Source organism: Trichoplusia ni, chromosome 1 (assembly GCF_003590095.1).
Source record: "Trichoplusia ni isolate ovarian cell line Hi5 chromosome 1, tn1, whole genome shotgun sequence".
Lineage (NCBI taxonomy): Eukaryota > Metazoa > Arthropoda > Insecta > Lepidoptera > Noctuidae > Trichoplusia > Trichoplusia ni.
Genome location: NC_039478.1, coordinates 329272 through 344397, shown reverse-complemented (window position 1 = coordinate 344397; position 15126 = coordinate 329272). Strand labels below are relative to the sequence as shown.

At 35.8% G+C, this 15126-nt stretch overlaps 1 protein-coding gene across 1 annotated transcript in view; it reads left to right on the top strand.

Annotated features, from left to right (window-relative positions):
- Nucleotides 1-15126, top strand: part of LOC113499886 (glutamate receptor 1-like) — a 63221-nt gene that overhangs the window by 19876 nt on the left and 28219 nt on the right. Inside the window, exon 2 of the mRNA XM_026880513.1 lies at nucleotides 8361-8513. Coding sequence (XP_026736314.1) covers nucleotides 8361-8513 — 153 coding nt within the window. The remainder of the gene's footprint in view (nucleotides 1-8360; nucleotides 8514-15126) is intronic.

The window sequence follows — 15126 nt, the reverse complement described above, 5'->3', positions numbered from 1 at the left end:
CTATGAGAGTTAGTGCCTCAACCTCTCGAGCCAATGAAAGCTCTCCAGAGAGAGAGATGCGATTAGCAGCTGACAGAGCGAGACGAGCTACATCACGGGCGTCTCAAAGCTCTTCTCAACGAGAGCTGAGGCTTACCATTGACCGAGAACAACATGTGTTATCCCGAGATGCTGAAACTGCGTCACAACGAGAATTGCGTCTCACTGCTGACCGCGAACGGCATACATTGTCTCGCGAGTCAGAAACCTACACTGAGAGGGAATTGCGTCTCACAGCTGACCGCGAACGTCATATATTGTCTCGCGAGTCAGAAACCTTCACTGACAGAGAATTGCGTCTCACAGCTGACCGCGAACGTCATATATTGTCTCGCGAGTCAGAAACCTACACTGAGAGGGAATTGCGTCTCACAGCTGACCGCGAACGTCATATATTGTCTCGCGAGTCAGAAACCTACACTGAGAGGGAATTGCGTCTCACAGCTGACCGCGAACGTCATATATTGTCTCGCGAGTCAGAAACCTACACTGAGAGGAATTGCGTCTCACAGCTGACCGCGAACGTCATATATTGTCTCGCGAGTAAGAAACCTACACTGAAGAGGGAATTGCGTCTCACAGCTGACCGCGAACGTCATATTTTATCTCGAGAATCTGAAACTTTAACTCAATATGAGACCGTTTGACAAATGATAGGGTGCACCATAATGTTATTCGATCTCTCGAAGACGCACATGAGCATGAACAACGACTAGAGTCGGTACGCGAATATTATAATTCTTTGAGACAAGAACGATCAGTAAGTTTGTCTAATGAAAGATTAAGAATCGAAAATATTCGGTCTCTTGAAACGGACGAACAGCGAGAGGCCCGTCTTACTGCAGACAGATTTCGACATAGCCTTAATAACTTAGATGTACACATAGAAGATCAATCTAGAAATTCGGTGGCTTGGTCCGACAAATATAAAAGTGGTTTGCTTATAACCTCACAATTGATTATGGATCATCTTCTGTAATAGGCGATATGAACGTGGTATGTCGTTTTTGTAATGCTTCAAAGTGGAGTAAGGAGTCAGCTGGTTTCTGTTGTTCTACAGGTAAAATAAATTTGCCTTCATTCGAAGACCCACCGGAACCTTTGAAATCACTACTTTTAGGGGAACATATACAATCTAAACAGTTTTTAGATAATATTCGCACTTATAATAGTGCATTTCAAATGACATCCTTTGGCGCTCAACAAATCTCAGAAGGTCATTTCATGCCTACTTTTAAGATACAAGGTCAGGTTTACCATTTGATAGGATCCCTTTTGCCTGAAAACCAACCTAAGTTTCTTCAAATATATTTTGTATCCGACTACAACGAACAGTCGAATATAAGAAATCAATATTTCCCGAATTTAAATACTGAACTCATATCACAACTTCAGAACATGTTGCATCAGGTTAATTCGTATGTATGCAGTTTTAAATCGGCATTAGAAGCTCTTCCTCGAGATGATGATAACAATTATAAAATTGTTATAAATGCCGATAGGCGTCCAACTCAGGAACACCCTGGGCGTTATAATGCTCCATCCACGAATGAAGTTGCTGTGGTATTGGTCGACCAGGAATGTGATAGGCGTGATATCGTTATCCGTTCCAGAGATAATCGTTTGCAACGTATTTATGAAACCCACAGGGCTTACGACAGTTTGCAATATCCTTTGATATACTGTCGAGGGGAAGATGGTTATAATTTTGCTTTATACCAAACTGATCCGCGTACAGGCGCACCTAATTATAATAAAAAGATTTCATGCCTTCAATTTTACTGTTACCACTTGCAAGTAAGACGGAATAGGTTTGTATACTTTCAACGTTTTCGTGGCTTATTCAATCAGTTTATTGTAGACATGTACGCAAAAATTGAAACCGAAAGATTAGTTTATATACGATCTAATCAAAGGCAGCTGCGCGTTGAAGAATACGTGCACCTTCGCGACGCCATGCAGCAAGATAACGATACGGTGAATATGGGTCGTTTAGTTATTTTGCCCTCTTCTTTTACTGGTGGTCCACGATACATGCACGAACGTACTCAAGATGCTTTTTTTTACGTAAGAAAATATGGACGTCCCGACTTATTTATTACTGTAACTACCAATCCTAAGTGGGATGAAATTACTCGGGAGCTTCTTGAGGGTCAAGCACCGCATGACCGCCATGATATCATAGCAAGAGTTTTTCATTTAAAATTAAAATCAATGATAGATCTACTTACCAAAGATAAAATTTTTGGAGAAGTATTGTGTTATATGTATAGTATTGAATGGCAAAAACGCGGCTTACCTCACGCACATATCCTGCTTTGGTTAAAAGATAAGGTTCGACCTAATGATGTAGACAGTTTAATCAGTGCTGAAATTCCAAGTCCGATTGCAGATCCCGTGTTATACGACATTGTTAAAACTCATATGATACATGGTCCATGTGGTTCGTTTAACGGGAATTCTCCTTGCATGCAAGACGGTCGTTGCACTAAAAGATATCCAAAAGCCTTAGTGGATGGCACTGTAACAGGACATGATGAATACCCATTATATCGTCGCCGTTCAAGAGATAATGATGGTTTTACTGTTGAAAAGCGAGTGTCTGGACAACAAGTTACTTTAGATAATAGGTGGGTCGTTCCGTATTCTCCTGTGTTGTCCAGAGCATTTCAAGCTCACATAAATGTTGAAATGTGTAATAGTGTAGAGTCAATAAAATATATTTGTAAGTATATTAATAAGGGCAGTGACCAAGCTACATTTGCTTTGAGAAATGAACATGATGAAGTTACAAGATTTCAGTCAGGCAGATATATAAGTTCTTCAGAAGCTGTGTGGCGGATCTTAAGTTTCAACATTCACGAAAGATATCCACCTGTGACTCATCTGGATGTTCATCTTGAAGGCGGCCAACGTATATATTTCAACGCCGAAAATGTCACAGAACGGTTAGAGAACCCTAGACAAACAAGTTTATTAGCATTCTTTCGACTTTGCCAAACTGATGATTTTGCAAAATCTCTTTTGTATGAGGAAGTTCCATCGTATTATACCTACGATAAGCAACGGGGTGTCTTTAATCGAAGACGCCGTGGCAGGCCTGTAGATGGCGAGTCAGGTATTTTTAAAGAACATGTTCTTGGTAGAGTGTACACCGTTCATCCTAACAACGCTGAGTGTTTCTATTTGCGATTATTATTACATACCGTGCGAGGACCAACCTCATTTATAGATTTGAGAAAAGTAGACGATGTTGTTTATCCCACTTATCAAGCAGCTTGCCAAGCGCGTCATTTGCTTGAAAATGATCAGCATTGGGATGACGCTTTAGCAGAATCCTGTGTTAGTGATAATCCACGACGGTTACGCCATTTATTTGTAACATTACTCACATTTTGTAATTTGTCAGATGCTGTAACATTATGGGAAAAATATAAAGAAAAATTTTCAGAAGACTTTCTTAGAAATATACCTAACAATGATGAAGGCACAACTAATGATAATTTCCGTGATCTTGCCATAAATCAGTGCTTATTAGCTCTTCAGGATGACTTAACAGCAGTAGGCGGTAAATCACTCTGTGAATATGGTTTGCCAACACCAACCTCAGTCGGAGAGGTAACTAATAGGGAATATTCCGCAGAGATTGGTTACAATTTAACGGAACTGCTGACAACATTAGAAAACGGTGTCCCAATGATGACTGCAGAACAACGTTCAGTTTATGACCGCGTGTGCAATAGTGTTCAAAATAATTTGGGAACAATATGGTTTTTAGATGCACCTGGAGGAACTGGAAAAACCTTTTTGACTAAATTAATATTGGCTTATGTTCGAAATCAGCGTAAAATTGCTCTTGCCGTAGCTTCATCAGGGATAGCTGCAACATTGCTACCAGGAGGTAAAACTGCTCACAGTATGTTTAAAATACCAATTGATTTAGATCGCACGGAAAATCCAACCTGTAGTATTTCAAGAAATAGCGACAAAGCTAAGGTATTACGCGAGTGTAGTTTAATCATATGGGATGAATGTACGATGGCCCATCGAAAAGGAGTAGAAGCGGTAGACAGAACTTTAAGGGATATAAGATAAAATGATCGACCAATGGGCGGTATCACGGTTTTATTTTGTGGTGATTTCCGACAAACCTTACCGGTAATACCACGGGGAACCCGAGCTGATGAGGTTAGGGCTTGCCTGAAAAGCTCTTATTTATGGCGAGATATACAATCGGTGCATTTGACTATAAATATGCGAGTGAGAACTGGAGATAACCCGGATGATAGTCAATTTTCTGACACATTATTAAAGATTGGTGAAGGTACCTATCCACAACTACACCAAGGAAAACTTATACTGACGCCTGAATTATGTTGTATGGTGCAATCTCAACCACATCTTATATCGTCGGTTTACGGTGACGTAACAAATATATTAAATAGGGACAATTCTTGGCTATGCGAAAGATCTATTTTAACTCCTCGCAATGACCAGGCATCTGAGATCAATAACAAAATACTGTCGAATATACAGGGGGAAAGCAAAGTTTATAGATCAATAAATAGAATGGTCGATGAACAAGAAGCCACGAATTACCCGATAGAATTTTTAAATTCTTTAAATATGCCCGGACTTCCCTCTCATGAAATTTGTTTAAAAATTGGGATACCGATTATTATGCTCCGAAATTTAAAACCACCACAACTTTGCAATGGAACTCGACTAAAAGTAACCCAGTTGCAACAAAATATAATCGAGGCTCAAATTTTAACAGGTTGCGGTGCAGGAGAAACCGTCTTTATTCCCAGAATACCCTTAATACCAAATAATTTTCCATTCCAATTTAAAAGGACGCAATTCCCAGTATCGGTGTGTTATGCAATGACAATTAACAAGGCTCAAGGGCAGACTTTTCGTGTTGCTGGAGTAGATCTCAGTGTCAGTTGTTTCTCACATGGTCAGTTGTATGTTGCTCTTTCCCGTGTTAGCAGTTCTAAAAGTCTTTATGTTCACGTGCCGGACGGGTCAACTTTCAATATAGTTTACCCGGAAGCTTTGCACTAAAGTATTTTCGTTTTATAGGTACCTTTACCTTACCTTTATAAGGCAGTGGTACTTATATTGCCACCAGAATTTGAACCTTAACACATTATTATAAGTTTAAAAGCTATAAATATTTTTAAGTTCTGTGTCTTATAAAGGGTTAAGCCTTATGTGAACGTCATCTAAACAATATTACCAATATAAATAATAATAATAAATATTACCAATACATTAACTTAATACACAAGGAGTTACACGCTGACGGAGTCGCGGACACAGCTATCTATACTTTTCTGCCGGAAGTCACTATTCCACGCGGACGAAGTCGCGGGCACAAGCTAGTGCTTTATTAAATCAATTGAACCTTTCATGCATTTTATTGATGTGTTAAATTAAAAGCACACCCTTTTACTGACAAAATATTTATAGAAAGAATTTTCGTTCCCGAAAATTATTTACAGGACCTAAATTATAATATACAAGCGGTAACACACAAATGTGTCAGTATTTAAAACTAAAAATCATATTCGGGACATTAATTTTATTTAGCGCAGTACTAACCGTAGCATACATTCGTGACTGTTGTCACATCATATTATTACAATTGCTCGTAAAAATGACAAATTAGAAGCAGAGTTCTTCGGCGAGTGCACGTTTTAACACAAAGTACGTGAGTGCGGGAGAGCATTGGCTGCATAAGTAAAAATATTACCTCAGCGGTTCCATTACACTATTATCGTTTCATAAAATCCCTCACACTATACAGCAGCCCGGGTTTTAGAACACTTTTGTAGCCAGAGAAGTTTCTTTTAATCTTCTTTTAATGAAGTTATAGTCGTAGAACCAGGTAAGACACTTAGCTGCGCAAACAAATCCTTTTGTGGATAATGAAACTATTAAAAAGTTCAAAGGAACATTTTCGTAGATTTTAGAAAAATCAATAGTCGGTTTTGATATGAGTACACTTAACAATTTGTTCATAAAGGAAACACGTTTAGTCAACTATGAGACTTTAATTCGCGGATTTATTTATAACTGATACGTCACATTTAATAAATATACTAACAAATAATGTTGCAATAAGCTCGCATTCGATATAATGTTCGGACTAATGGTTAATTATTATAATTACTTGAAAGTTAAAATGCCTAACATTTTGTAAACAAACCAATATTTGTGGTTTAATCAAAACCATTGCTTTTTCAAAATACCTCGACATATTTGAATATTAAACACAAATGTAATGTATAGTTAGTAGTCATTCATTCGCTATGAATGCTTCATAGCCATTTTGTTTTTATTCATTTGTCCGGTTTGCGTGTGAACATTATGGAGTTTTCATTAGGTCTATCCAAGTTCGAGTTTCCATTGGGTTTTTTTAACCAGAATGAGTTTTTGGACTAAAGTAGGTTAAGGACAGATTATAACAAGAATGACACAATCTTATTTTCATTTTAAAAGAAAACGCTAATGCTACTATTGATCACATTTTATAGACAAGTCCAATCATCCGGCTCTAATATGTATCGTTGTCATGACTTGGAATGTTATACTGCGAAACTAGGTTACCCAGTTCAGTTGCAAATAAGCATAGTAAACTACTCAATTTACTAAATTGCAGCACAATAAAAAAGACATCAATTCCTTTGTTAGATTATCGTTCCTCCAGTAGTCAATAGTTTGAAATAATAGATATAGCAAATACATCAGACCAATACCAAACAATACAGAGATTGCTAAGAAGCCTCTTAAAAAACTCTTCAAACATTCCAGTAACAAAGAGAGAAATGACGTTACAAATGGAAGAAATATTGCTAGAAATGGAACCTTAAAATGGCTCTTAGGACATAATGTCGGACCAGTGGGAGTGAAAAAAGACGCAGTGATAGTATGCGGGCACGTAAAGCAAGCCGGGTTTGCGTGTTCCGACGGTATTAAAGGAGCTAGCGAACTGTGGCTTCAGTGATTCAGATAAACGTTTCGGTCAGCAACCGTATATCAAGCGGATGACGCTTTCAGAATACGGGTGTTCTCGCTTTTTCACTATATGACCGATAAAGATGTCCAATGAAGTGTTCCGCCTCTTGTTTGCGAAGGTTTTCTCTGGGAAACGATTTATAACAGACGCGCTTCAAGTGTTTTTGATCGTTTTACGCTTGACTTTATGATTTTTCTCATCAACAGTCTCTTCAGTTTCTCTTCTTTATTTTCTACTGAGTTTGAAAGGCTTAGCTGACTTTCTTGCTTTTGTAAAGTCACTTTCTTTTTGTTTTTTCTATGTAAATTAAATGGGTACTGGCATAATGTTGCTAACCGTATACTACAGAATCATGTGTAAAATAAACTAAATTAACTGATTAATTAAATTTTTGAATTCACATCAATTCTTCAATCATGTTCCATACTTTATAATTAATTTATTAAGTGTGTTCATAACATTTCGTAATGATATTTTAAGTACATTGCGTGGCCAATAAACACATACACTTCAATAAATTCATTTATAATATTAAAATAAACATGACGCAAAACTAAGACTCTCTGAAAACTCAAACTTATTCTTTATCATTACCTATATTCGTATCAGTGCAAACTACATCGGAATAAGCAACAAAAGTTTTTCCGCTGAACTTTAGGAAATGTTCGTAAGTAGTGTAGTTATGATTTCTCCGATCTGCTGCTTTTCGTGCATACCATTCGATTTATATGTCAGAAAATCGCATTTGCATAAAGCAGTCACTTTGTGAACGATTTGCTTCCGCACTGCAGTCGCGATATCCGCAGACATCCTTACTACAGCTGTCCTTTTAGAGGAATATCACTCGCATTTTTATAAGCTGAAATTTTATACAGCGTGTTTAAATTTTGTGTGATTTTTATAAAACAACTAGCTGTCTGAACTGACGTTGTTTTGTCATAAAATATAGGGCCATGAAAATTAAATGTTATTCTATTCTTAGAACTACCCAACTACGCACACAAAATTGCATGAGAATCGGTCGAGCCGTTTCGGAAGATTTCGGTTTCGTACACCGTGCTACAAGAAATTTATATAAAAGAGATAAAATTATAAATGCTACTAATGAAAATTTGCGATTGACAATTTCTAACAATCTACAAAAAGATTCATTATTGTATTTGTTGTTTGTTTTTTAATTTAGGGGTAGATTTAGTTAGTAAGGCTCAGTATGATTTCTGTTGCTCAGTCCCAATATACATTAATATAAGGCGCACACGACTTTTATTTACAAGTAAAAATAATTATTTCTTCACAGGCGCAATTTTCGACCAGAACACAGAGGAAATTCAGAATGTCTTCAAGTACGCATTGGCTGTCCACAACCAGAACATCAGCAGCCGACGCTTAGAGCTGCAAGCCTACGTTGACGTCATCAACACCGCTGACGCTTTTAAACTGTCCAGGCTGAGTAAGTAATACTATACATATTAATGCAAGCTCCAACAGGTTTTAAATTTTGTATTCTATGCTACAGCCATAAGAATGATAATTAAATGGTAGCAAAGAAGTGTTTTAACTGTCTAGGTCTGAGTGGTTTTTGTAAGTGGTGGTAAGCTTTTCTTAGTCCTGATGATGGCCAACATTGTTGTTTTAGTAATGTAAGAATGCCACAGACCCCGGCCTTATTAACCCGTATTAGACCGGTCTTCCGAGGGTTTCGCAGTAACAATGGATAATTTAATTATGCTCTAGTCTATTTTGGAAACGAACTTTGACATCAGCTAAGATATTTTAGAACTAGCTGTTGCCCGCGAGCTCGCTACCTTTGAACTGAAAATGATTCTACGGGTACATATTATCGGGATAAAAACTAACTTTTATGTTAATCCTGGTTATAAACTATCTGTGTACCAAGTTTCGTCCAAATCCGTTCAGTGGTTTTTGTGTGAAAGATGAACAAACATCCATACTAACACAAACAAACATGATGAAAAAAAAACAGTTATTTTATATAATACAAATACATAAAGAGTCACATGTCCTCAGTACTACAAGTTAATAGTCAGTTTAATTTCAAGTGCCTTAAAATGCACGTAAGCTCGTCTCACATCCTAGCAGAACGAGCGGCTTCTAAGAGCTTAGCAGATAAAAGTAGTTGGTCTTTGGGCGGAAACTTTGGTGCTTCATACACAGCTTAATAGGCAAGAGCAGCTGGGTCAAACAACAAACAGATTTTTATTAACTGCGAGTATTAAGTGTATATGAATCCGTCACTTGATGACAAAAATCTAATGATGCTGAATGGTAATTCATTTAGTTTGCGATTAAACTTGACAGGTTATTAATTTATTAATGAGGATTTTAGTAATTGAACAATAATATTATAACGTTTTGCCAAATGTGGTAATGTGACGTCGTTTGATTGTTCCAATCCAATTTCAACAGTCATTCGCAGAACAGAGAAATTTAATGTTCCGAAACCAAATGTCATTGATATAGTGAAATTGCGATCAACAGTGTAATTGATAAAAGCTTGCAATCAAGAACCTGATTTTTACCATTAAAGTAATGTCATTTGAAATCAATAATAAAAAAAGACCGTCATTTTGAAAAAAATCAGGACCCTTTTTTATTTCGTTTTAAAAAGTTCAATTTATCTTTATCTGGTGTAATAATCTGACAGCCGTTGTTCATGTGTGATAAATAAAGACTAGTGGAAACAATTAACGAATTAGATAATCTAGAAATTTTAAGCTCCTAAAACTATTTTACTAACAAATACCTACTTCATATAAAATAACACCGCTGTTACAGATAACTAGACTTTAACTTGTCATGGTTGTGTTTGACATAAATTATTATTGGAAATCGTAATTAATTCCTGGTAGACGGGGAACAATTTCAAAAGGATTAAATTGGAACAACCTTTGATGTTTATTGAGACTGGCTGAGATCCGACGTATTTTTTTATTAGAAAATACTGAAATTGTGACATTTTCGATGTTCCACGTTTTCCTAAAATATCAATTCATAGCCCTCCATGTTTATTTTGGTGATAAGTAAAATAAGAACAACTATAATTCGCTTCATATAGGCGTTAATATACTACAGATATACCATTTTGGGGGAAAAGAAAGATAGGCGTCGAAAGTATGCTTTAGTGAAGACACAATTGTTTGTTGTGATGTTAAACAAAATATACCTATAATATGTAATATTGGTATTTAATTACATTTTAAACTGAGAAAACTATAGTGTTAGCTATACGTCACGTTAATTCAGAAATCCCGACTTTACACAGCTCTTTCAATACCAAAGTAAATGCATTAATCAAGTCAAATAACGAATTATGAATTTTCCTATTTGGTTTTCACTCTACAATTCCTTTACGTCGGTCGTAGAAACATTAACTGGCGACGTGAGACGAATGTAATTTTAACGTATTCAAATAGTGTCAGTGTCTTTGAAATGAAATTAAGTTTGCAAGACTGTGTGCCATTGTCTCAAGAACGGAGGAAGCCTTTAAGAAAGTGTCATCAGCCTGTCACGTGACCAGAATACTGCGAACCTCGGCTACGGATTTGATCGATAGTCCCGCTTCAAGAGATTTTTATTATGCGTTTATATTAGAAGACTTCGCTGTACAAGTGTCGTAAACCGAAGAGAACAATTTAGCTACCAAATAAGTTGGTTCCTTTGAAAAAAAAAAATATTTAAACAATCGATTTCTATTGATACTTTAGCAAGCATACGTCACTAAAGTTCTCTTTATTATATTTGGTGCTGACTTGGCATACTTGGTCTAAAATGAATTTTCGGACAAACTAAAGCGTTGGAATATCAAGGGCATTGACCATTTGAGGCTAAAAAGCATACTCTAGCACAACTTTTTAACACACAATTTTTTTCTTCCTATATAAGCAACATTTGGTACCGAAGAACTCGTATAAAATGCGTCTTTAGGCAATTACCAGTGAATTGTATAAGAAAAAAGAAATTTATTTTTGATATAAAAAAAACATTACAAAATGTATTAGAAAGGCAAGTTGATACTCTCATGTTCATTCGCGCAGACACTGGAAAGATAAATTTTATGTCAACCGCAAAAGTTTTATTTCCTTTTGATTTATGTGTGATTTGAAACGGGTGTGAAAAATGGTTATAAGTATAAAACAAACTTCTATACCACAAACGAATCTTAGTAAATAAATCAGTAAATAACACACGCATTTGTACCTACTTCTATCAGATGAGTATTGAAATAAACTTCAATTAATTGTCAACGCAAACTATCTTTTTAATCTTTTCAAAGGATAGCTCTGAGTTTATCAGCCAACATCTTTATTTTAAACAATAAAACCCAAGCCGCAGTAAGCGCCGACGTAACTTATAAAAATGAAACTTGTACAATGCCTTGAAATATCAAAGTTAGAAAAGAAAACTGTCTCAAAAAGGTAGAGACGTATTCCTGAAGTCAAAAACAACGGCTTTCGGCGTTATCACTGCGGCTGAACGACAATCAGGTGACCGCGAGCTCGTGAAGTAAAAAACACAACAGATAATAAAAACAACATATTTTTGTGGCTGTGAAAATGGGAACAATACAGAAATACTGACGCGGAAATTAAAAAGGAGAAACAAAAGCAAATTGCCCGTGAAAGAGGACGAGCGGCCGCAGACACCCCGAGCCTATTTGCTCTAATGACAAGTACTTCCCACCGGGAGGCGCCACGCTGCCACCAGCACTTGCAAGTTTTTAAATCAAACAAGTTATGCTAGTTATTGTTCTTTGCTTAACTAGCATTCGTAACTGTAAGGCAGATATTGTATAACTGAATCAAATGTCTAGATTACATTTAATCTTTTCATAAAAAACAGACATGTTTAATCATAGGACTAGTAACCTACAAATCAGAAATGATCCCACGGAAACATGATATCAAGATAAAAGCCATCCTTTGCGTTTATCTAGGTTACAAACTATATGTGTACGAAATTACGTTCAAATCTGGATATTGATTTTTGTGTGAAAGAGTAACTTTCATATACGTAATTTTGCATCTGTAACATCTATTAGTAGGACAAATCACCATTAACATTTAATGTACGTCGGTGTGTTTTATTGATTGCTAGCTTTACGCATTAGATTGATCAACACTCAATATTTTGATCGCACTTCATATGTAGGTTAGTAAACTATGGACCCTGTAAGGCACGGCAATGTAGAAGAGAGGATGCAAATTTTATTTAGATTATGTATCACAGATTATTATTATTTATTATTAAGTGGTTGTTTTATTCTATTTATTTACTCTAATCTACTTTATCTATATCAGTTCTACTAGTTAGACCTACAGAGCTTTATTGCCCTAATATTACAGGTTGCATAGCGATGAGATATCTCGATTTCAGGCCCACGACTATACGCCTGTGATTGGTCGGCCAAACATGAATTAAATCAGAACTCCGTCATATAACAAATTGCCTACATAACTTATGTTGGATGTTGCTTGAATACATTAGTTTATCTATGTAAATTGAAGTTAGAGTTTTAATAAGTTAATGGCTCTGACAACTAATGTTGTAATTTTGTTCAGAATTCAACGTCACTCTAAATGTTTGTGTGAGTATAATATCGCACGCGATTGCAAACAAGGTTTTGCTATAAATAAAATTGTTTTCTTTTAATATATTCCGTAATTATTACTTTATAAAGCTGAAGGGTAACCTACCCTTCAGCTTTATACAACGTTTCAACAACGGAACAAAGGCTCCAATTTGAAAGCAGTGTTAGATAGCCCACTAAGTGTTGAATAATAATAATTTATATTATATCATCACGCCATAATTATTGGGAGCAGAGGAGTGATATTTTTATTACAAAAACGGAGTTCAGATGGCAGCACTCTGTGTGTGTTTTCGGTCCGAAACAACGCTTATGAAACAACATTTAGTATTATCATGAGACGAAAGTGTTACCGAATCTCCGCCATTTGTAAGGAAAGTGTACTTATTATATTTCATTTTTTACCTCGATACTAACTGTTACTGTAAAATTACATAACGAATATCGATAGTATTTCTATTTGAACCATAGTTTTCATTTTGGTGAAGAATGAAGACCTTTTGTTGCTGTCTAAGCCATTTCCATGAATTCTAAATAGATTGACCCTAACATATAAGCAATTTACATTACGGATTAAATGAAGATACAAATCGAACCAAATCCATATAATTGGAAGGGTTTTAATTAAGTTCTCTCAAAACCTCGGATAGATAGCAAAAAACCTCTTTAAATTCAAACAAAATCCTCTTACCGGTCACGTGAAAGCGTTTTTACCATTTATTTATTTTGCGGATTTTAAGAATACCTTGTGTATTTAGAAGTAAATGAGAAGCGGCGTTTCAATGTATTTAAAATATTCATTTAGAATTAACTTAATATTAAATTCTCAATAGGTATTGTAAGTGGTTAACACGAAACAGTATTCTGTCCGTCAATTTGTCAACAAACTGTATCCCATAACGCATGATAGATAGGTACTTGAAACTTTTACAGCGAGTCGAACTTTTGCTTTTTAACTGAATAGAAATTTACTATCTTGTAACAAACAATAAAATCATTAACAAACGCAAACAACACACGAAAAAAAACAGATCATAAAAATAAAAATCAAGCTTCAAATTAGGGTCAACTAATATTTTTTTCTCTTAGCCTTTTTGTAAAAACCGACAGGGATCAAACTTAAATTTAACTTTTATATTAATTGATCGATTCATCCGCAATTTGAAAACTAAATCCGGAGGTTCAACTAATTAAACAATACATGCTAACAAAGCTCGTAAGGTATGGCCAGAAATGCACGTAATTAAATTTTAATTAGATTATTTTTAACAGATCAATGAATACGATTAAATAATTACATAACAAATATATCCTGGCATAAAATAATCCATGAACGAGTTAGCTCTCTAAATACCTAATAAATAAATAATAAATTTAATCATCATCGGCCCAGCCTTTTCCCGACTATGTTGGGGTCGGCTACCAGTCCAACCGGTTTCAGCTAAGTACCAGTGTTTTACAAGGAGCGACTGCCTATCTGACCTCCTTAACCCAGTTACCTGGGCAACACGATACCCCTTGGTAAGGCTGGCTGTCAGACTTTTTCAAGCTTCTGACTACCTGTAACAACTGTCAAAGATGTAGGAATGACAGCCGAGGCCCACAATATAACGTGCCATCCGAAACATGGAGGAACTCGTTATGACAAAGATGGTCACCTATCTACGGACCAAACGCGTCAAGCGTAGCTTAACCTGTGATCAATTCACTTATACGGTTATAGCTTAGCCACGAGTTCCTTAATTAATAAATTAAATATTTTTACTTAATCGGTGTAAGGCGTGATATTATAAACAATCAATGTCGCAGCCTTAATGGACGATGTCACGGTCAAATTAAAACGGAAATATGAAACAAAAGTGACGCAGCATTTTAATAAGGTTACCACCAATAAACTGTTGATTATTAAACTTATTATATTTCTATGAAAAGGTGACATTCAGAGGCTTAATAAGTAAGTCATGATGACAAAATAATTTAATTTATACAACGGCCCTGGAATGTCGCCCACGGTGGATTTCAACAGGGTTCAACCGTTTCGAGAAAATAAATTTATCATAAACCAACTTCAAAAAGAAGGGGATTCATAATCTTTAAGTTTGTTACCTCCGAATTTCCTACTGAATGAACCGATTTCGTTCATTTTTTAACGTACAGCAGCTGTCATCTAGTTTCTTAAAAATTTCATCAAGCGTAGTAATTTTTATTTTAAGTCACTTATTGTTTGTTGTTAAAAATAACATAGAATTACATACTTTTGTATTTAAATAAACAGTTTTCATGATTGTATGGTCGAATTTGTAACCAAACCGCTTGTCATACAATCGCTTCGATGCCGTAGTCTTTCTGTAGCCATAATGTTGTAATTAAGTATATTTCGTAGCAATTCTGGAGTTCTAGAATCTACGTAGTGCTCGTTAAAAATACCGTAGCATTTTAAATCTATTCCTCTCTT